We start from the raw sequence: 24,123 nt of genomic DNA, 5'->3' as shown, positions 1-24,123 counted from the left end.
ACTGGAAAATATTTTTTTTTAAATGGGTTTTGATTTCAGGCTGTAAGACAAAAAAAGTAACTATTTCAAAAGGGTATGATGACTTTCTATAGGCACTGTACATACTATTATGGTTATGAGTATGTCCTATAATATGGTACATTTGACCAGTGTTCTACAACAGCTGAAATGTTCTGACTTTCTGTTGACAGAAAGACAATTGAGCTGCAGAGATGAATGGGTCTTCCTTCAGGGCCACTTTAACCTTCACAGCATACAAGGACATGGATTCAACCAAAAATGTGTTTTTCACTGTAGTTTTCCTAATGTACACAGCATGTATAGTTACCAATGTAACCCTCATGTTGTTAATTTACTTGGACGCATCCTTGCATAAGCCAATGTATATATTTCTCTTCAGCTTGATTATAAATGGGTTGGTTGGAAGTACAGCTGTTTGGCCAAAGGTGATGGCCATGCTTTTATCATTTGTGAATACAACCTCATATGTTGGGTGTCTTATTCAAATTTGTTTCACTGTAACGTATGGGGTTTGTACCAACACATTGTTAACAGTGATGGCTTATGACAGACTTGTGTCCATATTCCAACCTTTACAGTATCACACCATAATGACTCCACAAAAAGTAAGGCAGTTACTGTTAGCTGCTGACCTTGTGCCAGTCCTTTGTGTAGTTGGTCAAGTATTCCTTACCTCCCGCATACCCATGTGCAAACATACTCTGCATAAGATACTTTGTGATAACATATCTGTCTCTGGCCTGTCGTGTGGTGACAGCATTCAGAGTCGTGTGGCCAACCTGTATGGATTATGTCTCATCATTGCTCTAGTAATTCTTCCACTGCTACTGGTTCTGTTGTCTTATGTCAAAATTATAATGTTCATTTTGAAAACTTCAGGAAAAGCTAGACAGAAAACATTTGAGACCTGCTCTCCACACATAATTGTTTTCGTTAATTTTTCCTTGGCCTCACTGTTTTCTGTCATCTATAACCGTGTCAATCGTTATTTGCCCAGTGAGGTTCATATTTTTTTTGCATGTATCTATTTCCTTGTCCCTCCACTGTTGCATCCAATCATATATGGCATAAAAAATCAGGAAATAAGACACAGCCTGTCAAAACTTCAGAAAAGAGTAATCCGGATAATTTAAGTGCCATTTCTACCTATTCATTCCATCAAAAGTGTTTTCAAGATATCAATGTCAACTGCAGTTAAACAGGTGTAGGAGCTAGCCATATGCATTGCAATAGCCACAAGCTATTTTGTTGATCATTTTCTTAAAAGTGAAATAGATTATGTATAGCACTGCATCACAACCAGTGGAGGCTAAATGCACATAACTGCTATTTACACACCGTTGATTTTTGCTACCCCAGAGCTAACCTGCAATGCAACTTACAGTATCATAGGTACAGTAGCTTTTAGGGGCATTTCAGAGGTCTGTAAACTACTACAGAAGTTTAATAAGTAAAATTCAGGATGTAAAGTCAGATAGATAACTTGTTATTACCTCTATGAAAGAGGTTATGTTTTCATCAAGGTTTATTTGTTTGTTCGTCTGTCTGTCCGTCTGTTTGTTTGTCTCTTAGCAAGATAACTCGAAAGGTATCGATGGATTTCGATTACATTTTCAGGAAAGGTCTAAAATGACCAAAGGAAGAAGCAAATTTTGGGAGTGATCCGGCTCACCATCTGGATCCAGGAGGCTAGGAATAGGTCTGCACTCTCTGAGTGCTTTTCTAGTTACTTAATGCATTCTCTGCCATTTAAGCCACTGAAAGTTAGTGACAACCTTCCTTTGCTAGACAGCTAGTTAACCACTGAAAGTTAGTGACAAGCTCCCTTTGCTAGACAGCAGTTAATGTTAGGCTATTATAATGTTAACCAACCACGGGAAAACGCGTTTGCGATGCAGCTTGAAATAAAGTTTAATTTCTCATAATTAGCCCACCAATGAAATACAATCTTGGGTATCTCATCACAGCTAACTGTGGATGATGCTACATTGCTTCACATTTCAGATATAATAAAGTCCTTAGAGGAATAACTGGGCAAGTTTACTCTGACAGGCTGGCATATGAAATGATAGAGGGGAAGTCCCGCCTCCCTTTTTCAAAATGCTACTTGCACAGAGACGTGTGAGTCAGGATTAAGTTAAAGGTGTAGGTAAGTAGCATTCAGATTAGACTCCTACACATTTAACGCATGCTAAATAAATTGTTATTTTATTTCGTTATAGTCTGGAAGAATTTTTTTTTTTTTTTTTACTTGTTATGTCTATTTGATACTGATTACATTCAGACATTTTTGTTCTCTCTTTATTGTGATTTAATAAACTTTATAAACTTCAACCGTATTTATTCCTTCTTATCTGGAGTTAACAATGTATTGTGTGGCCTATGAGGGAACACCAAGTGATACCCTTGGTACCATCAAATGGTGGCCTAAAGCGATGTGGTCAGGATGGGAGTCCACTAGAGCTGTTGCCCGTGAATTGAATGTTCATTTACGTATCTACACTGTTAGACATCAGCAATTTCTACAGTAGCCTACTTTACTTCATATCTCACAGTAAAATACTTTAAATTATTATTCCAGTAAGTTACTGTAAACATGTGAATTTTTGCCTGATAAGTGTGGTAAGTCACCAGGTTTTTTAAAATTGTGGTAAATTACCAGGTTTTTCAGAATTGCGGTAATCTACTGTAGCCTACGTCACCTGCGACCCCACACAAGTCAGTGCGCTTCCTCTACAACGGCTGCTTCCCCACTCCACTCGAGAGAGAACTGGACAAAAAGGTAACTGTACTTTAACAAAACAGCCACATGAAACTCTGACTCTGTCCATATGTCTTTTTTTTGGTAATGCTGTAAAACAGCAGCTATCGATAGTCTATTAAATGACACCGTCAACTTTCTGCCAACAGACATAATCACATTAACGTAAAGCTACAGTAGCTAATGTATCGGTAGATTCTAGGGTGACTAGCTTGTAGTGCTAAACGTGCCCGTTTTTGGGAGTCTGTCGTGTCCTGAAACTCAGTTGGTTTCCGATGTTTTGTTAAAATTGACAACTGCTATGACTGTCATCTTGTCAAGTTTAGCAGCTGGGCGTTTTATCATAGTAGGCTAGTTAGTATGGTGAGATAGCTAACGCTAGGTTTAGGTTAGCCCATTTGACAGGTTGTTATCAGAATTATACCTGTGGGCGTACGTGTAGCAGCTTGTGGTAGGCAATGTTTATTTTGTTCCATATTAAGTGATTATCACTGGTGATAAGTGTTTTTGACGGGATAGCGCCGAATAGTTTACAGTGTTGCATGTTAAGTTAGCCAGCAGCTAGCACTAGTAGAGGCTAGTTTGCAGGAGGGCGGGATCTCTCTGTAACGTTATCTTTGCTTCGATCTGTCTATGGTTGTAGCATGTCCAGTGTGGGTGTACAAAGCTTCACCTTTATCAAACTGATTATGTATCTAATGTTTTTTTTCCATCTGCTCTTGTCCAGATTCTTCTTGATGGAACGAAATATACCTCCAAAAACAGGAGGAAACCAGGATAGGTGGTGAAGAGCAAGCAGAGTGACTTTTTTCGTTTTTGTCAAGTCTGAAATAAACTTGTGATATTTTGCAAAGTTTGGCTGTGCTAATTTGATCAGCAGTAGTCTACTTCTATAAGATACATTTAAAAGGGCAAAGACATACAATGTCATAATAATGGGCTACACTTAATAATTATTAATAGTAATATTAACAATATAGTGCCCAGGGGATTTACAGTGCTGTTACTGTAAATAGTGTCTAGTACAGTACTGTATTTACCTGGTGGATTACAGTACCAGAGACGGTTCCTAAGGATCTTTTACAGTACTATTACTGTAAATTGAGATACAGTATTGATACTGTAAATCTGAATTACAGTAATTTACTGGCAAAAGTGTTGCCAGTTAGTTACTGTAAAAACCCACTGAAATGTCTAACACTGTACTGTAAACGATTTCTGAAGGCGTTTCAAATAATTTGCCAGCGCATCCAACCGGAATGACTTGAGTGCTTCTTTCTGCTCAAACTTCAAAGAAAAGCACAAGTCTAACTCTTCCAAAGCCGATTCAAACGAGTGCACTTCGTTAGCCTCATCCATCTTTTGTTTTTCTCTATGGTTGTGCGATACGGTCTCAAACCCAACTCGTCGAAGGAGGACGCATGGTCCAGCCCCCTGGCGTCTTATTGGAAGCCGAATGTGAGCTAAGGCGGGCTCAAGGACTCCGTACACAGATAGAGCGTTCTGATTGGCTAGGCTGAACTCGAGCCTAGCGCAGGCTTGGCCTCAACGGTGCGACCCTAGACCATCCCGCTAGGCAAAAATATTTTTGGCCGCTAGGGTGCGTCTAGATTTCTAGGCTATCAGACCCGTGCAGTTAGTAGCGGTTCTTATTGACTTTGCAAAGTGAAAAAGTGAAGGGGAAAGGAGTTGCAGCTAATGGCAATATTAGACACACTACATACCCGTGCGTTTTTGCTGTTATTGGGAAATTGCTGTTGTTGGGACATGGCCATGCCAGTGCTTAACTCAGAAGTGATGTTTGAATGAATGTTATAGCCGATGTCCAGATAGAGTCAAGAACGGCTGTTTTAAATGCAAATTGTAACAGAATGCTACCGACGTGGGTGTGTCGGCATATTTTTGCAAGATCAGCAACCTGATCAGGCAACCGAACCACTAGGGCAGTAGGCAAGCGCAGTTGTTGATGTAGTAGCCTAGGCCTTTGCAACATTACGTGACTTTAACAGCCTGCTTACCAACATGGGTGCATGTGAGTCGGACTGAGCATGTTTATCCAAGATCAACAATCTTGAAACGGTCCGTTGTTTCAGTGAGACATCGTAATTTCCATGAGTGGCAACACGTGAGTTTGTCAGCGAAATGGGCTTTTTTGTTTCTATGCTGGAGTGAAAGTGAGATGAGAAGGGAGAGTGCGGAGAGCGGTAGAATTGTGGGATTGCGGTAGAAGTGTATTTTGCTTAATTTAACGATATCTTTGTCATTTGTTGTCCGAACACAACCAAACTTTGCACTGCACTCAGCAATTCATTAGCAATACATGTGCCACATTTTAGGGCAGTCTGATGAGTGGTCCGAGAGCCACACACAGACAGACGTTCCTTGCATTAATAGATAGATTATCAAGTTCTAATAATAGAGTTGCTCAGTGGGACCTACGTTGGTTGTTATTGGTACAGCGTTAGCTGCGTTACCTCAACTGTCAGGAGCAATACATATAAAAGTAGAGGGAGGACACACACACACACACACGAGACAGGAGAGTTTCAGTGTGAAGAAATGGTGGTTTTATCATGAAACAATACAAATACAGGGGCAGAGGCATGGTTACTTGAGAATCCTATGACATGTACAATAATTACACAGGTTCAGTCACACTGTTATTTGAGAATCAAGACATGACTGATACATAAGACTAAAAAGAAAGGTAAGCAAAATTCAATGTAGGCTATATGTCATGCATTATGGTTATGAGTATGTTTGCCACATTTCTCCTCTAAGGTCATAATAATTCCTTTATGCGATTTATATGACACAATATGGTACATTTGAAAAGTGTTCTGCAAATGCTGAAACTTCCTGTTTTAGACAACTGAGCTGCAGACATGAATGGATCTTCTTTCAGGATCACCTTGACCTTCACAGCATACAAGGACATGGATTCAACCAAAAATGTGTTTTTCACGGTAGTTTTCATAATGTACATAGCATGTATAGTTGCAAATGTAACTCTAATGCTGGTAATTTACTTGGACGCGTCATTGCATAAGCCAATGTATATATTTCTCTTCAGCTTGATTATAAATGGGTTGGTTGGAAGCACAGCTGTTTGGCCAAAAGTGATGGCCTTACTTTTAACAGATGTGAATACAATCTCATATGTTGGGTGTCTTACTCAAATTTTTTTCACTGCAACCTATGGGGTTTGTACCAACACATTGTTAACAGTGATGGCTTATGACAGACTTGTGTCCATATTCCAACCTTTACAGTACCACACCATAATGACTCCACAAAAAGTAAAGCACTTACTGTTAGCTGCTGACCTTGTGCCTGTTCTTTGTATAGTTGGTCAAGTATTCCTTACCTCTCGTATGCCCCTGTGCAAACATACACTGCATAAGATACTTTGTGATAATTTATCTGTCTCTGGACTATCGTGTGGTGACAGCATTCAGAGTCGTGTGACCAACATGTATGCAATATGTCTCATTATTTCCCTATTAATCGTTCCTCTGCTTCTGGTTCTGTTGTCCTATGTCAAAATTATAATGTTCATTTTGAAGGCCTCAGGAAAGGCTAGACAGAAAACATTTGAGACTTGCTCTCCACACATAATTGTTTTTGTAAATTTTTCATTGGCCTCACTGTTTTCTGTCACCTATAACCGTGTCAATCGTTATTTACCCGGTGAGATTAATATATTTTTAACATTTACCTATTTCCTTGTCCCTCCACTGTTGCATCCAATCATATATGGCATAAAAAATCAGGAAATAAGGCACAGCCTGTCAAAACTTCGGAAAAGAGCAATTCGGATAATTTAATTGCCATTTCTAATAATTCCATCAAAAGTGTTTTTAAGATCTGTGACGTGTTTGTTGTGTGTAAGCAAATTGTATATTAGAGTGTCAGCTGCAATTGAAGGGTTGTGGTTAGGTGAAATAGAGTATGTGTAGCACTGCTTAACTCTCAGAAATGTAATAGTAGGTAACGTCTGAAGCATTTCTACTATATAACTTGAAACCATATTTACACCACAATACCAACCAATTGATTAAATGCTCTGACAATTGATTAAATGCTATGTGTGTGTGTGTGTGTGTGGGGGGGGGGTGTAAGTCACCTGTGGAAGTGTCAGTGTCTCTGATGTAGATGCCTTCAGTACAGAGTTTACTTTTTAAATAGCATCTCTCATGAGACAAAATCACCTTACTGTGCCGCCCTGTACACATATAGTACAGAGTAACATTAGCTTGAAACGCTAGTGTGTGTTAATAGCCAGTCCAGTTTTAATCCAGTATGAGCACTGTAACTACCCACTGGCTATAGCTTAAAATCAGTGACTCCACGTCTCGTACTGATGTCCAATATCCATTTATTTTGTCGTTGGAACACCGTGAAAACTAGGACAAACAAACGGACAAACATACAAAACAATTTTACGCATAACATCACAAAAAGCAACACATACTTAATCCTTAAAAGTATACATATACATAAAACAGTTCATTACCGTGTGCGCCTGATAACCAGCAGTAGAATTCGACACTTGAAATTCGCATTCATGCGGTCTCATACTTAGTCCATTGTTTAGTCCATGGCGAACGCTAATGCGTCCGGGTCAAATAAGCAAAGGTCACATGAAACACACCTTCCCAATTAAGAACATTACACATTATGAATTCATTCTTCCTTATCAAAATACATACATGATACATACATAATACAACGACCCAACTCTTACATACAATATATAATGAATTTGTTTAAAATATTTTATTGTTTCCCCATGCTCCTAATTGATCAGCATCAGCGTCAGCTACACTCCCACCAAATTACCTTGATTCAATGGAACACAAACATTAATTGCATATCAATGGTAATTTCCAGGCAAGGGCTCATAGCACGAGACATTGGGACTACAAGATTCACTAAACCAATAATGCATGTTCCCTATGCTCCTTGGTTAAAACTGACATGACATTACTATGCAACTACGAATGTCAGTAATTTAATAGTTTTATTGATAAGGCATGTATGTAGAATGAAACACTCGCTCAGTCTATAAAAAGGGGATCTTAACTTTTAGCCACAAGAACCACCAGCTTTTGAATAGGGCGTTCAATGCTTGAGGGCTTGGTGAGGCGCTCGCCCTTTTTCCCCAACATTCGTTCCCCAATCTGTACTGTGGCCTTTCGCACCAGTCCATCATCATCTTTGCTGACTTCAAGCACTCTGGCCAACTTCCATTCATTCCGAGGGACTTCATCCTTTACAATCACAACATCACCAACTTGGATGTTCCGTCTTGGAGTATGCCATTGTTGCCTTAGAGAGATATTGCCGAGATATTCTTTCCTCCACCTACTCCAGAATTGTTCACACAAATATTGCACTTGCCTCCATCGTTTCCGTGTGTAAAGGTCCTCCTTAACAAATGCACCTGGTGGGGGCAGGGGAACTGAGGATTTCATGGTGAGCAAGTGGTTAGGGGTTAGTGGTTCTAAACTTTTGGGATCACTGATGGCGTCTACAGTGAGAGGGCGGTTATTGACTATGGACATAGCTTCATAGAAAAATGTACGCAAGGAAACATCATTTAGTCTCCCGGCACATTGTGCCAAAACTGAAGTCATCACACCTCTCACTGTTCTAATCTGACGCTCCCAAATGCCCCCCGCATGGCTTGAACCAGGTGCATTGAAATGAAAATCACACTGCTTGGTTGTCAGATATGCAGCCACTCTCTCTTTACTGACACCTTTCATAGCTCTCTCCAGTTCATTTCTTGCTCCCACAAAGTTGGATCCTTGGTCTGATCTAATACGTCTGACTGCTCCACGGATGGCTATAAAACACCGCAATGCATTAATGAAGGCATCAGTTGTCATGTCTTCCAACATCTCAATGTGAACAGCTCTGGAACAAAGACATGTGGAAAGGAGGCCGTACCGTTTATACACCTTGCGACCTTGCTTGGTATGGAAAGGGCCAAAGCAGTCCATGCCACAATAGGTAAATGGCGGGGATGGATCGGTACGGTCAACAGGGAGGTCTGCCATTCGTTGCTCTTCTAGTGGTGCACGAGCTCTCCTACAGGGGACACACTGTCTGATATACTGGGCTACTGCCTTGCTGCCTCCAATTATCCAGTAACCATTAGCTCTTAATTCATTAAGGGTCTGCCCTCTACCTTGATGCTGAATTATTTCATGATGGTGTGCAAGAATTAGTTGAGTAACAACACTATCTTTAGGAAGGATTGCAGGGTGTCTCACTTCAAGTGGAGCAGATGCTCTTCTCAGTCGTCCTCCCACCCTCAATATCCCATCTTGCAGGAAAGGGTCAAGCTGGTGCAGTTGGTGGTTGCGAAGCAGCTTTCCAGACTTGTGGGTCAATACATCCAATTCTTCCTTGAAGGCATAGTTTTGTGCAATCTGGATAAGTGTGTATGAAGCTTTCCTTCTTTCCTCCACACTGAGAGGTTCTGATGTCTTAATTCTCCTTGCTAGTCGTTGAATCCGGGCAATTACATTCACAACCGTGGACCATTTCGAGAACCGTGACAGTTGCTTTTGAAAATCCACCTGCATTGTGGCCTCCGTTAACAATGTGTGAACCACCTTGACCTCAGGATCTCCCACCACTAGCTCTGATGTTTCTTGGTTGGCGACTATTTCTCTTTCCCAGAGGAATTGGGGTCCAGTAAGCCAAGTCGAATTGATAAGCTCCTCTACCTTCAAGCCCCGTGAAGCATGGTCCGCAGGGTTCTCCTCTGTCTTGATGTAATGCCACTGTCTTGGATCTGTAGATTCACGAATTCTCTGGACACGGTTAGCAACAAAGACATGAAATCTTCTGGCTTCATTGTTAATGTAGCCAAGAACTACTTGCGAATCTGTCCAAAAGTATTCCCTGTCAACTTCCACTTCCAATTCTTGATGCAGCATATTGCTTACAGCAGCAGAGACCACAGCTGCAGTTAGCTCCAGCCTTGGTATAGTGACAACCTTTGTGGGTGCAACTCTTGCCTTCCCCATGATCAAAGCACAGTGGATCTGATCCTCACTCACCAATCTGATGTATGAACACTGGCCATATCCATGACTGCTAGCATCAGAAAAATGATGCAGTTCTGTTAGCAAAACTTTCCCAAAATTTTGAGGCATAAAGCATCTTGGGATCTGTATCCGTTCAAGGTCTAGTAAGTCCTTCAGCCAGCTCTCCCACCTTGGCCTCAACTCACTGGGTAGTGGCTCATCCCAACTGGTTCCTTTTTGGCACATTTCTTGCAGCACCCTCTTTCCTAATAGGACAAATGGGGCCAGAAATCCCAGTGGATCGTAAATAGAGGCCACGATTGAGAGAATACCGCGTCGTGTGGACGGTTTATCAGTGAGCGAAACTTTGAAGGAGAAGTAGTCATGCTCTACATTCCAGCTCACTCCCAAAACACTTTGCACTGGAAGGCTGTCTTGATTCAGATCAACATTCTTAACTTCAGCAGCACGGTCCGCCACACAGATGGACTCCAGCACCTCTCTATTGTTTGAAATGAATTTATGAAGACGTAGCTTTCCCTTGGCACACACAGCTTGAGCTTCTTTCATCAGCTTAATTGCCACGTCAGTAGATTCCACACTTATTAACCCATCGTCCACATAAAAATGATTTCTGATGAATTTGGCAGCCAAGGGAAACTTTCCTTCATTTAAACTGGCAAGGTGCTTCATGGCGTAATTGGCACAGCCTGGAGATGAGGATGCACCGAAAAGGTGCACTCTCATGCGATATTCACTAGCTTCTATGCCCGTATCTCCATTTTCCCACCACATGAAACGCAGATAGTCTCGGTCTTCTTTGGTGACATGAAATCTGTGGAACATTTTTTCAACATCACACATGATGACAATTGGATGTTTGCGAAATCTGCAGAGTACCCCAGTCAGCCCGTTGGTAAGATCTGGCCCAGTCAAAAGATGGTCGTTCAAGGCTGTACCTTCATATTTAGCAGAGCAATCAAAAACTACCCTGATCTTTCCTGGCTTCTTCGGGTGGTAGACCCCTTGGTGTGGAATATACCACGTACGTCCCGCTTCTGGTTGCAACTCTGCTCTTTCTGCATCATTATCCTTGAAAACACCTTCCATGAATTTCACATAGTCATGTTTGAACTTAACGTCTCTATCCAATTTCCTCTTGAGATGCTTTAGACGGACTTGTGCAAGTTTTTTATTGTCTGGGAGGAAGGGTCTTGCTTTAAAGGGAAGGGGCATCTCTAGGTGGCCGCAATCATTTTGATGAATACCTCCCTTTAGAATCTCCAGGAACTGGATGTCCTCCTGAGAGATGCTCCTTTCACCTGGTCTGGTATCTGCAAAGTCCATCTCTAGCATTTTAATGGCAGCAGATGGCGTCATAGAAGGGAGTTCTCTGACTGACACTCTGTGGCACAGACCTGTTACATCCTTAGAGTTCACACCTTGTGATGTACTCCCTACAATACTCCAGCCCAGATCAGTTCTAATTGCATAAGGCTCATAGTCGCCACCGGTGATGACTTGCCGAGGCGCCAGTGCTCTGGAGCAATCATAACCAATTAAGAGCCCAACACCACAGTCCATCAACATGGGCATTTCATCAGCTATGGCTGCAAGATGTGTCCATTTTCTAGCTGTTTCACAGGTGGGGATATGTGCACGTTCAAGAGGAATAAAGTCCTTTGAATAAGCAGGGGGCAAATAAATAGAGTCATTTGAGGAGAATCCTCTAACTTTGAGTCCTTCAACTCTTTGGCTCGACACAATCGCTTCCTTTCCCATCATGGTGGAGAGTTTTAATTTGACAGGCTCCATTACTGCATGCAACACTTCACATATTTCCTGATCGACAAATGTATGGCTGCTTTGTGTATCTAATAGGGCATACACCAAGATTTCAGACTCTGTATTATGTGATGAGAGCCAGACTGGAACAATCATAGAGGTACTACCCCCTCCTCCCCCATTCACACAGCATGATGTGGAAGCACCTTCACCTTGTGAGACTCGTTGTAAAGCCAGCTTGTCTGCTACGGGACGTTCTTCATGCAAAAGGGTTGGGTGACGTCTCTTGCATAATGCACAAGTGGCTCGGTTTCTGCAGTCCTTGGAAGTATGTCCCCTCCTCAAGCATGCAAAACACAGTTTATTGTCAAAGACAAACTTTTTCCTTTCATCTGTAGATCTTTCTATCAATTTTTGACATTTATGTATGGAGTGGCTTTCTCCACAACACACACATTTGACAAAACTAGGATCATTTGTCTGGGAGGTCTTACATTCCCTCAAATCTCCAAAGTCATTGGCATCATTTGAGTCAACCGTAGCACATGCTGCATCTGAAGCCTTAACATTGGTGACGAATGTGTTTGCACGTGACTGTTTGGTTTCTCTTGACAGCCTTTCATCAGATGTCTTTAAAGCGTACAGTGATGATACTGGGTTGCATGCTATGCGTGCCTCCCTTGAGATGAAGGATGCAAACTCGCTGAAGTCAGGATATTCCTTGGCTTGGTCCAAGTGCTCTGTCACACGGCGGTTCCATCTACTCGTCACCCAGTCAGGGAGTTTGGCCAGCATCCTTTGGTTTTCCTCACAATCATTTAGCACTTGAAGACCCTTAACATGAGGCATAGCATCCCTGCATGACTGCAAGAAGTCACTAAATTCTCTTAACTTAATATACTCCTTTGCACCAATTTTTGTCCATCTATTAAGCCTTTCTCTGAAGGCGCGCTGCGTCACAAAGGAGTGACCATATCTTTCATTTAACTTATCCCAAGCTTGTTGATAGGCCTGATCATCTTTCCTGTAAAAACTGCCTTCCAGAGCCGATTTTGCATCGCCAGCAATATATTTCTGTAAATAGAACAGTCTATCCGCTGGGTCCGAGCACCGTCTTTCTATAAGAGCCTTGAAGCTTGTACTCCATTCAATAAACTTAAGAGGGTCCCCAGAAAATACAGAGGGTTCAGGAACAGGAAGACGTGTTAAAGACATTGACTCTTTGAGTGCTTGTAATAAAGAGGTTTCATTTTTTGTGACTTGCTCTTGCAGACTTGACATCGTATTGGCAAGCCGACTAGGTTCAGCTGTATCACTGTGTGTTTGACGACCTTGCACACTTTTAACCTTTGGCTCTTGCTGACAAGATTTATTATTGCCAGGCAGACTGGAATCAATTATATCACTACATGCTTGACTACATTGCACACTTTTAGCCTTTGACTCTTCTTCTGTATATACTTTTAGCTTGGCTTCCATAATCTCGATGTCTCTACGATTTTCAAGCTTTTTCAGTTGTTGCCGCTGTATCTCAATTTCTTCATCCATTCCAGCTTCCGCTTTCCTTGCCGCCAATTCTGCAGCAATCTCTGCCCTTCTAATGGAAATGCTTTCTGGCTCTGATAAAGGGTTGGAGTGATGACTAACAACTGTGGCTCTAGAAACTGTAGATCCAAATATGGACCTAGCATATTTGTTATCAAGCAGCATGCGTAATCTTGCCTTCTCTGCCTCAGGTTCAAAATCAATGTCATCTTCTGCTAAACGAACATTCATTAATTTAAATAGGTCTGCAGTCACCGCAACACATGCATCAATTTTCCTCCTGATATCTTGGTTTGGTGGTGCCTGGTCTCGCACATCGTTATATAAATCCTTCAATGCAGATTCTTGCTTCTCAACAATATCCATCATATTACACAGATCACTCTCTGAGCATTGTTGTTTTAAGTTTGAACGAACATTTCGGACTTCCATTTTCCATTTTTCATATGCAGACGTAAATTTTCTCTCCCTTTGACAATGTTCCTGCTCTTTCAATTCTTGCATCTTTGGTGTCAGACGTTTCTCACGGACTGATTTCCTGGTTTCATCATTTGTCTTAGCTAAAGCTAAATTGAGCTCCTTTTGCCTTGCTTCAGATTTTGCTGTGCATGATGTGCAAGATACATGGCGATCCCTCACAACACCATCTACATTCTCACTTTCTGGTACAATCTCAGGGTTAATTATTATGTCTTCAACTAATGGGGAATCATGTTGTCCTACTAGTTCACCATCCTGAGACGTTGATTCACGTACTGACATTTTACTACTTTAAAATTTAAATTGACTGGACTTTTCATACAATTGTAACAGACACTTAAGTGTAAACTAAACGTGCAGTAAAACAGTAAATGTCAGCAAAGTACTCTTAGATTGAATAATATTGAACCAATACCTCCACATTCAACCATAGCAGGCTACTGGAATGACAACATAATTTGTACCAACATTAAACAAAGAAAACGTATTCATTCACAATAACAATCTTCACAGCAATCAAGAAGCAGTTGCAATAAGAGCATTGACATTTAAGTTCTTATTTTCAGTTCGTATCACTTTCTAAGACACCATAAATCTTTTTATCAAAGTTGCATTTTTGTAAGACACAGACCTGGAAATCCACGGCACCGCCTGTTGTTAGTAGAGGAGACTCCCACCGCAGCTGTAGCGCAGCGGCACGCTGAACTTGAGAGTCCGATGTAAACGCAGACGATGAAGCTTGTAGTGTACCACGAATGAACACAGTCCGTAATCCACGAGAGCAGGGTGTAACGAGTGCGATAGTCTGTAGTTCACCACGAGGAGCAGCCAAGTCTTTTACGAAGGTCCAGGAGCAGCGCAGCAAGGGGGCACGTTGAGCTTGGTGGGCTTCGTCACAGAAGCGGAGCAGGGCAGGCCTCGCGGTAGGAAGGAGGTAGCCTAGGACGTTTCCGACGGCCTAGCTTTCCACATTCAGGCACGTTTTCACTGTAACTACCCACTGGCTATAGCTTAAAATCAGTGACTCCACGTCTCGTACTGATGTCCAATATCCATTTATTTTGTCGTTGGAACACCGTGAAAACTAGGACAAACAAACGGACAAACATACAAAACAATTTTACGCATAACATCACAAAAAGCAACACATACTTAATCCTTAAAAGTATACATATACATAAAACAGTTCATTACCGTGTGCGCCTGATAACCAGCAGTAGAATTCGACACTTGAAATTCGCATTCATGCGGTCTCATACTTAGTCCATTGTTTAGTCCATGGCGAACGCTAATGCGTCCGGGTCAAATAAGCAAAGGTCACATGAAACACACCTTCCCAATTAAGAACATTACACATTATGAATTCATTCTTCCTTATCAAAATACATACATGATACATACATAATACAACGACCCAACTCTTACATACAATATATAATGAATTTGTTTAAAATATTTTATTGTTTCCCCATGCTCCTAATTGATCAGCATCAGCGTCAGCTACAAGCACTAGTAGGCTTTCCTTTCCTCCTGCAACATACTGTACAGACGGAGATCTTATTTAGTGGCAAGTTCACTCAATCACCCCTGAGTCAGAGCGTGCTGTCAGCATGCATCCTAATTGGGTGCCTGGAGTGAGTTTAATCAGTGTGGGATTCCTTTGTTGGGTACTTTCAAAATCTATCTTCTCTGGCTGCATTTTCCGGGATCTCCAATTATACCTATATTCACTTTTCTATTTCTATATTGTTGTCTGTTTTGTTTTACTGTGTCAGGTTTATTGATTGATATGTAGAGGGTGTATAATTCTGTGAGACTGGTTATACATCAACAGAAAACATTATTCTGAAAGAAATAAATAATGAATAAAAAACTGTGTTTGATATAATACATTTTCTTTGGACTATGTACTCGAGCAGAGAAACTGTTTTTATAATGTCTTTAAAATCATTTCAGTCAACGCCTGATATCCTCTGCAATATGGAAAAGGTTTTTGTATGAATAAATAAACTTCTGCCAGTCAGCCATGGATCATACATTGACAGAGAGAGCGTGAATACTGGCAGAGAGTGGAAATTATGGAGAAATCTTATTATTATATTTTATGTGACTCTCCACTTCAAAACTGAGGCCAAAATAAATACCTGAAAATTTAGTAGTATGTCTTCTGGACCCCAATATGTCCTGACAGATCATGTTAGAATTGGGGAAAAAACTTCTTCAATATTATGGTCTTTTTTTTTTTCTAAGCAGGCCGGATTTGAGCCTTGGTCCCCATGGGCACTCGGACCCGTATATGGTGCAAGTGCTGTAGTCTTGTATTTCTTTCATTTTGGATTATTTTGTAAACACATAATTCATTTCACTGAAATCAGCAAAACTGTAAAGACGAGACAATAAATATTAAAACTAGATGCACCGCATAGCGGTACACAATATGACCGCCGCTCAGTTCTGCACATTCTCTCCAAAACGAATTACGCTTGTCAACTTTCCTGTATATCTCCGATTTGTGCAATATACTGTATGTATATCTCCTACTCTTGCAGCTCATGTGTATATGAGTGTGTGCATGTGTGAGTTTGCTTGTATAAAGATGTGTGTGTGAATGTGCATGTGTGCGTGTGTGTGTGTGGAATCCGTGGAAGTGTGTTAATCTGTGCGTGTGAATCTGTTGATGTGTGTGTGCGAACTTAGTTACTTTTTAAACTGAGCCCCCTGCCGGCTCAACATAAAAATGTCAATCGGTTTTGCCAATAGCCTACTCACTATATTGGAATTTAACAGTTACGCCATTTTAACAGTAACGTCAGAACGTATAGAAGACATCACAACCTGCAAAAAGTAATTTCAGGGAGGTATCTAAAAAATACTTTAACCTACTGAGATACTGAAATACAGATGAATAGCCTATGTTTGTTCAATAATGTCTAGTCAGTATACCAAATAAGAGAGGCCTATAGATAGAAACTGTGGTAATAAAATATGAAGATTTTGGTAGTTTGGGCTTTTCGTGTATCCTTCTACTGTAGCCATTTAGCCATCTACTATAGGCCTGAATTATATGCCAATGAAATTACACTTGTTAAACTCACCTCAATAAATATTTTGCAATCATTTAATCCACCATGGGCAATGCTAAAGTTACTGTTACAAACCAGCGGCAGAGTTGGCGGTCCAACGGCGGTAACCACCAGTGGCCCGCTGGAGTTTTGCTCATCAGTTCTCTGGCTGTCCACCGGCGGCTCAGGAGCGGCTCCAGATAAAGGGCCACCCTTTTGCCGCTTACTACCCACCAGCTTCTAATTGGCCTTATTTATGGCCATAATAATGAAAATGATGCACTAAAATAGCAATAATACATTACAGTATAACACTTTCCATTTGCCCTCAATCAGAACAATTTACAATTATTTACAGGACTTACCAAAGTTACCAAATTTACTAAGGTGAAGACAGTGCCTGCTGATGAGAAACCTATAAATGTATTCTGTAATTGAATAATCCAATATAAAAACATTTATCCTCAGCAACTATCACACAGACTCACCACACATAGTATTAGGTTCAATACATTTTGTTTATTTATTTATTTTACTTGCTTTTGTTTATTTATTTTACATGCTCATTTACATGCTTTATTTATTGTACATGCTTAAACAATTTGTTAAAATTATTTTTAATAATGATATGCAACACACTCTTCAGATGTAAGGAAAGTAAAGATGCAAAGAAGTTGTGACAGACATTCATGGCTTGTTTCTCCCTTGATATTGGTGCCAGATTAATGAAAATGCAGTTCTACCTTGCTGGGGTGTTACTGGCAGCATTGTGAGCGAATTTGACAGAGGCGAAGGCCTATGTCTGACTGGTAAACTCTGTTGAACAGATTAGAAATGAAAAGGCGTATTTAGTGAGATGATTACTGCAATGGCAGGGTTCATACAAAAAAATTGAGCTGAATGTACTACCTTTTCACTACCATCAACATGTTTTCTACTACAAAAGCAAAAGGTGAAGAGTAATGTAATGCAATACCTTTCCAAAACACAACAACACATTTAAGAACAACAGGGATTTAACAATGGACAAAGCTACTGGCATTTGAACAGGGGTGTGTAGGCTGTCAATAGGCACTGTATTTACCGGCATGGCTGGAGTTGATGAAGCTTGCTGGGTGGTGCTGCTGGCAAAGGTGTAGTGGTCTGACTGGCAAACTCTGTTGAACAGATTGGATATGAAAAGACGTGTTTAGTGAGATGATTACTGCAATGGTATGACACCTGGCACGCTAACTAGCGCCTAAAGTACAAACACTTCTAAAGGATATTTCCACTTAATTTTCAGACAAACCAAGCAAGGGACCACATGTACAGACTCTACAAATACTAACCATTATATCCATTTTTTATTTAAATGACTTGAAAGAGATCGTCAGGTATAAATTCACCATACAGTAGTGGCCAGTTCATTCATTAGATGCTGTTACATGCTAACTAGCGCCTAGAGTACAAACACTTCTAAAGGATATTTCTACTTAATTCTCAGACAAACCAGGGTAGGGACCACATGTACAGACTCTATAAATACTAACCATGATGTCAGTTTTTTATTCAAATAACTTGAAAGAGATCGTCAGGTATAAATGCACCATGCTAGTGGCCAGTTCATTCATTCACATGCTGTTACATGCTAACTGGCGCCTACAGTACAAACACTACTAAAGGATATTTCCACTTAATTTTCAGACAAACCAAGCTAGGGACCACATGTACAGACTCTATAAATACTAACCATGAGGTCCGTTTTTTATTTAAATTACTTGAAAGAGATCGTCAGGTATAAATGCACCATGCCAGTTCATTAATTCAGATGCTGTTACATGCTAACTAGCGCCTAAAGTAAACACTTCTAAAGGATATTTCCACTTAATTTTCGGGCAAACCAAGCTGGGGACCACATGTACAGACTCTATAAATACATTTTGGAAACAGGTGTTGGCTAGAATTACGCTTTACATACAGTTTTTAAAATGAAAATAGTAGAGATATAGAGAAGAGATGTTTTACTTACCTAGTCCTAAGCCTGCTACTGGTGGTTTGAGTAAGTAGACATTGTAGGCTATTCGCATCTGCTTGGATGAGTTTGCTTGATTACGTTAAGACGTAAAGACATTTACCAACTTCTTTATCAGTCTGACGGTTACACAGTTACGTGCAAGAACAACAAGTCACGAGATGAAATCGTTTAGCTTACTGCAACATGATAAATCAAGTAGTGTGAAACTAGCGACAGTAAAGAAAATTCCAATATGGCCGCCATTCGGAACTGAGAAATCACAACTCCATCTTCTTCGTTTGTCTTCTTCTCTCTGATCTGATCTATCATTCACTGAGCAGCGCCAGCGCCACACACCAGTGGCAGCAGGCTGCAGTGTTTGAACGTTGTTGCATTAGTTCTGCTTTTGACGTTCTCATATAAAATCGTAATAAATACATAATTGTTTTATTTGGTAAGCACAGGGTAGCCACGGGGGTGGCCAGTGACACAGCTACATGGGGCACGGGCCATTCTAGGCTTCAGTGTAGAGCAGCCACGTTGAGGGACCATTCACTAAATGCACACATAAATACATTTATTATAGCCCCCCATGGATGAAATTCCACAAAACTTGGCATACTCCCAAAGGGTGTCAGGTTAATCATACACATGAAATTTGGTGCAGTTCATAGCATCTCATCTGAAGATAGGGGCAATTAAAGCAATATTACATTACATTTTCAATTTTTACCATGGGGGTGCAATTCACAAATGACTGGTTATAAGCTAACTTGATCCGAGCTCTTGAGACCAACATACCATAAAAATTTTGTCATCCTCGGTGCCACGGTTCAGGTAGTTATATAGGAAAAACTGCAATTTTTGGCCTTCGGGCGGGGCCAGCGCGGGGGGGGAGTGACCCCCGGGGACGAAACGAAATTTTTCCGTAAAAGTCTACTGGGGCTACATGCCCACCAAGTTTCATGTGCCCCGGTGTTACGGTGTCCCGGGAATCGTTGACCAAAAATTCAGAACCGATGACGGAAAAAAAAAAAAAAAAACTTTGACAACAACTATATGACCGCTTCGCTAGCTATGCTAGCGGCGGTCATAATTAGAGATGCAATTTCTCTCTCAACAATGAACATATCCGCAGCCTCTCCAAAGTGTCAGACGCCATCGAATGTGAGCATTTGCCCACTTAAGTTGATTACGAAGACCAACTGCTGACCAGAAATGTTTTGATTATGCAAACCGATAGTTTCAGCAGCTGTCCGGGTGGAGGGACTCTTGGTGGTGAAGCTGCTGGATGTGGAGGTCCTGGGCTGGTGTGGTTACACCTGGTCTGCGGTTGTGAGGCCGGTTGGATGCGCTGGCAAATTATTTGAAACGCCTTCAGAAATCGTTAACAGTAGATACGTAAATGAACATTCAATTCACGGGCAACAGCTCTAGTGGACTCTCTTGAAACTTGCGACATCTGTGACATTGTGCTGTGAGATGGAACTGCACATTTTAGAGTGCCCTTTTATTGTGTCCAGCCTTAGGGACATGTGCAATAATCATGCTGTATAATCAGCCACTTATGAGGTGGATGACTTATCTTAAATTATCTTGTGTGCTCACTAACGAAGAACTGACATATCTGTCTACAATATTTGAGAGAAATAGGCCTTTTGTGTATATAAAGAAAGTCTAAGATCTTTGACTTCAGGTCAGGATAAATTGAGGCAAAAACAAAAGCTTTGCGTTAGTTATTTTGTTCGATGTAAATTTGGTACAGTAATTATCCATACTAGTGCAGTGCCCGTTCAAACAATGTTTTCAAAGAAACATGCGTTTTTGCTGTTGTTGGGAAATTGCTGTTGTTGGGACATGGCCATGCCAGTGCTTAACTCAGAAGTGATGTTTGAATGAATGTTATACCCGATGTCCAGATAGAGTCAAGAACGGCTGTTTTAAATGCAAGTTTTAACAGAATGCTACTGACGTGGGTGTGTCGGCATATTTTTGCAAGATCAGCAACCTGATCAGGCAACCAAACCGCTAGAGCATTAGGCAAGCGCAGTTGTTGATGTAGTAGCCTAGGCCTATAGCCTGGGTTTCCCATTCTGCCTTGCGCGGTGATTTCTTTCACGCTGCTAAGGCAGTCTGGAAACTAACACCCCCATTTTCGCCTGATGTTGGTGGCCAATCACAGAACAGGGGAGAAAGCAAGACCATGATGAGCTATGCAGAGACGCATTTGATTGACATCCGTGGCGCCCAATGAACGGATCTGGGCATTTTTTCAAATACGAGAAAATGAACGTCTGGTTGCCAGACCACGTCTCATTTGAGAAGTGGGAGGCGTAAGCCAGGCTACTTGGCCTATCCAACGTTACGTGACTTCAACAGCCTGTTTACCAACATGGGTGGATGTGTGTCGGACTCAGCATGTTTATCCAAGATCAACAATCTTGAAACAGTCCGTTATTTCAGTGAGACATCGTAATTTCCATGAATGGAAACCATGAATTGTTTCTATGCTGGAGTGAGAGTGAGATGAGAAGGGAGAGTGTATTTTGCTTAATTTAACGATATCTTTGCCATTTCTTGTCCGAACACAACCAAACTTTGCACTGCACTCAGCAATTCATTGGCAATACATGTGCCAACTTTTAGGGCAGTCTGATGAGTGGTCCGAGAGTTATGCATGCCACACACAGACAGTAAAACACAGACAGACGTTCCTTGCATTAATAGATAGATAGATTATCAAGTTCTAATAATAGAGTTGCTCAGTGGGACCTACGTTGGTTGTTATTGGTACAGCGTTAGCTGCGTTACCTCAACTGTCAGGAGCAATACATATAAAAGTAGAGGGAGGACACACACACACACACACACGAGACAGGAGAGTTTCAGTGTGAAGAAATGGTGGTTTAATCATGAAACAATACAAATACAGGGGCAGAGGCATGGTTACTTGAGAATCCTATGACATGTACAATTATTACACAGGTTCAGTCACACTGTTATTTGAGAATCAAGACGTGACTGATACAAAAGACTAAAAAGTAAGGTAAGCAAAATTCAATGTGGGCTATATTTCATGCATTATGGTTATGAGTATATGTTTGCCACATTTCTCCTCTAAGGTCCTAATTCCTTTATGCGAGTTATTTAAGACACAATATGGTACATTTGAAAAGTGTTCTGCAACTGCTGAAACTTCCTGTTTTAGACAACTGGGCTGCAGACATGAATGGGTCTTCTTTCAAGATCACCTTGACCTTCACAGCATACAAGGACATGGATTCAACCAAAAATGTGTTTTTCACGGTAGTTTTCATAATGTACATAGCATGTATAGTTGCAAATGTAACTCTAATGCTGGTAATTTACTTGGACGCGTCATTGCATAAGCCAATGTATATATTTCTCTTCAGCTTGATTATAAACGGGTTGGTTGGAAGCACAGCTGTTTGCCCAAAAGTGATGGCCATACTTTTAACAGATGTGAATACGATCTCATATGCTGGGTGTCTTACTCAAATTTTTTTCACTGCAACCTATGGGGTTTGTACAAACACATTGTTAACAGTGATGGCTTATGACAGACTTGTATCCATATTCCAACCTTTACAGTACCACACCATAATGACTCCACAAAAAGTAAAGCAGTTACTGTTAGCTGCTGACCTTGTGCCTGTTCTTTGTATAGTTGGTCAAGTATTCCTTACCTCTCGTATACCCCTGTGCAAACATACACTGCATAGGATACTTTGTGATAATTCATCTGTCTCTGGACTATCGTGTGGTGACAGCATTCAGAGTCGTGTGACCAACATGTATGCAATATGTCTCGTTATTTCACTATTAATCCTCCCTCTGCTTCTGGTTCTGTTGTCCTATGTCAAAATTATAATGTTCATTTTGAAGGCCTCAGGAAAGGCTAGACAGAAAACATTTGAGACTTGCTCTCCACACATAACTGTTTTTGTAAATTTTTCATTGGCCTCACTGTTTTCTGTCACCTATAACCGCGTCAATCGTTATTTACCCGGTGAGGTTAATATATTTTTTTTATTTACCTTTTTCCTTGTCCCTCCACTGTTGCATCCAATCATATATGGCATAAAAAATCAGGAAATAAGGCACAGCCTGTCAAAACTTCGGAAAAGAGCAATTCGGATCATTTAATTGCCATTTCTAATAATTCCATCAAAAGTGTTTTTAAGATCTGTGACGTGTTTGTTGTGTGTAAGCAAATTGTATATTAGAGTGTCAGCTGCAATTGAAGGGTTGTGGTTAGGTGAAATAGAGTATGTGTAGCACTGCATAACTCTCAGAAATGTAATAGTAGATAATGTCTGAAGCATTTCTACTATATAACTTGAAACTATATTTACACCACAATACCAACCAATTGATGAAATGCTGACAATTGATTAAATGCTCTGTGTGTGTGTGTGTGTGTGTGTGTGTGTGGGGGGGGGGGGTGTAAGTCACCTGTGGAAGACTGTCAGGGTCTCTGATGTAGATACCTTCAGTGCAGAGTTTCCATTTTTAATAGCATCTCATGAGGCAAAATCACCTTACTGTGCCGCCCTGTACAAGTATAGTACAGAGTACCGCTAGTGCGTGTTAATAGCCAGTCCAGTTTTAATCCAGTATGAGCACTAGTAGGCTTTCCTTTCCTCCTGCAACATACAGACGGAGATCTTATTTAGTGGCAAGTTCACTCAATCACCCTTGCGTCGGAGCGTGCTGTCAGCATGCATCCTAATTGAGTGCCTGGAACGAGTTTAATCAGTGTGGGATTCCTTTGTTGGGTACTTTCAAAATCTATCTTTTCTTTTTCGGTTCTTTTTACTGTGTCAGGTTTATAGAATGATTTGTAGAGGGTGTATAATTCTGTGAGACTGGTTACACATCAACAGAAAATATTATTCTGAAAGACATAAATAATGAATAAAAAACTGTGTTTGCTATAATACATTTTCTTTGGACTATGTTCTTGAGCAGAGAAACAGTTTTTATAATGTCTTTAAAATCATTTCAGTCAACGCCTTATATCCTCTGCAATATGGAAAAGGTTTTTGTATTTCATCTGAAGATAGGGGCAATTAAAGCAATATTATATTGCATTTTCATTTTTTACCATGGGGGTGCAAATCACAAATGATTTGTGATAAGCTAAGTCGATGCGGGCTCTTGAGACCAACATACCATAAACATTTTGTCATCGTCTGTGTCACTGTTCAGGTAGTTATTTAGGAAAAACAGTAGCGCCTTGATTATCAATACAGACTGCATGGTGCTTGATTAAAGCTGCCATCTTCAAACTGCAAGTCTTTAAAATTCCGAGTCTAAAGTCGGAAAATTCAAACTGATGACTTTCAGGTCCCCTCCCCCAACCTTTACCAAGCTCGGAGCTCCAAACCCCCCCCCCCCCCCCCCCCC

The 24,123-nt window shown here is 40.8% G+C and overlaps 3 protein-coding genes across 3 annotated transcripts; all 3 read left to right on the top strand.

Annotated features, from left to right (window-relative positions):
- Positions 1–212: 212 nt before the first annotated feature.
- Positions 213–1,154, top strand: LOC134099172 (olfactory receptor 52K1-like). The gene has a single exon (XM_062551963.1). The coding sequence runs from the start codon at positions 213–215 to the stop codon at positions 1,152–1,154; it is 942 nt and encodes a 313-aa protein (XP_062407947.1).
- A 4,681-nt stretch (positions 1,155–5,835) lies between these two features.
- Positions 5,836–11,178, top strand: LOC134099170 (olfactory receptor 1N2-like). Its single transcript, XM_062551962.1, has 4 exons — positions 5,836–6,053; positions 6,234–6,572; positions 10,758–10,854; positions 11,104–11,178. Exons 1-4 carry the CDS (start codon positions 5,836–5,838, stop codon positions 11,176–11,178), a joined length of 729 nt encoding a protein of 242 aa, XP_062407946.1.
- Positions 11,179–21,918: 10,740 nt separating this feature from the next.
- Positions 21,919–22,860, top strand: LOC134099169 (olfactory receptor 10J1-like). Its single transcript, XM_062551961.1, has one exon. The coding sequence runs from the start codon at positions 21,919–21,921 to the stop codon at positions 22,858–22,860; it is 942 nt and encodes a 313-aa protein (XP_062407945.1).
- The last annotated feature ends 1,263 nt before the right edge of the window (positions 22,861–24,123 follow it).

Source organism: Sardina pilchardus, chromosome 13 (assembly GCF_963854185.1).
Source record: "Sardina pilchardus chromosome 13, fSarPil1.1, whole genome shotgun sequence".
Classification (NCBI taxonomy): Eukaryota; Metazoa; Chordata; class Actinopteri; order Clupeiformes; family Clupeidae; genus Sardina; species Sardina pilchardus.
The sequence above is the reverse complement of the archived record's forward strand: the minus strand, read 5'-3'. Positions and strand labels throughout refer to the sequence as shown.

Coding starts and splice junctions, on each gene's coding strand:
- LOC134099172 (XM_062551963.1), top strand. CDS start 213: ATGAATGGGTCTTCCTTCAGGGCCACTTTAACCTTCACAGCATACAAG.
- LOC134099170 (XM_062551962.1), top strand. CDS start 5,836: ATGTATATATTTCTCTTCAGCTTGATTATAAATGGGTTGGTTGGAAGC. Junction 6,054..6,233: donor TCCATATTCCAACCTTTACA/GTACCACACCAT, acceptor GTGTGGTGACAG/CATTCAGAGTCGTGTGACCA. Junction 6,573..10,757: donor CAGGAAATAAGGCACAGCCT/GTCAAAACTTCG, acceptor GATCTGGCCCAG/TCAAAAGATGGTCGTTCAAG.
- LOC134099169 (XM_062551961.1), top strand. CDS start 21,919: ATGAATGGGTCTTCTTTCAAGATCACCTTGACCTTCACAGCATACAAG.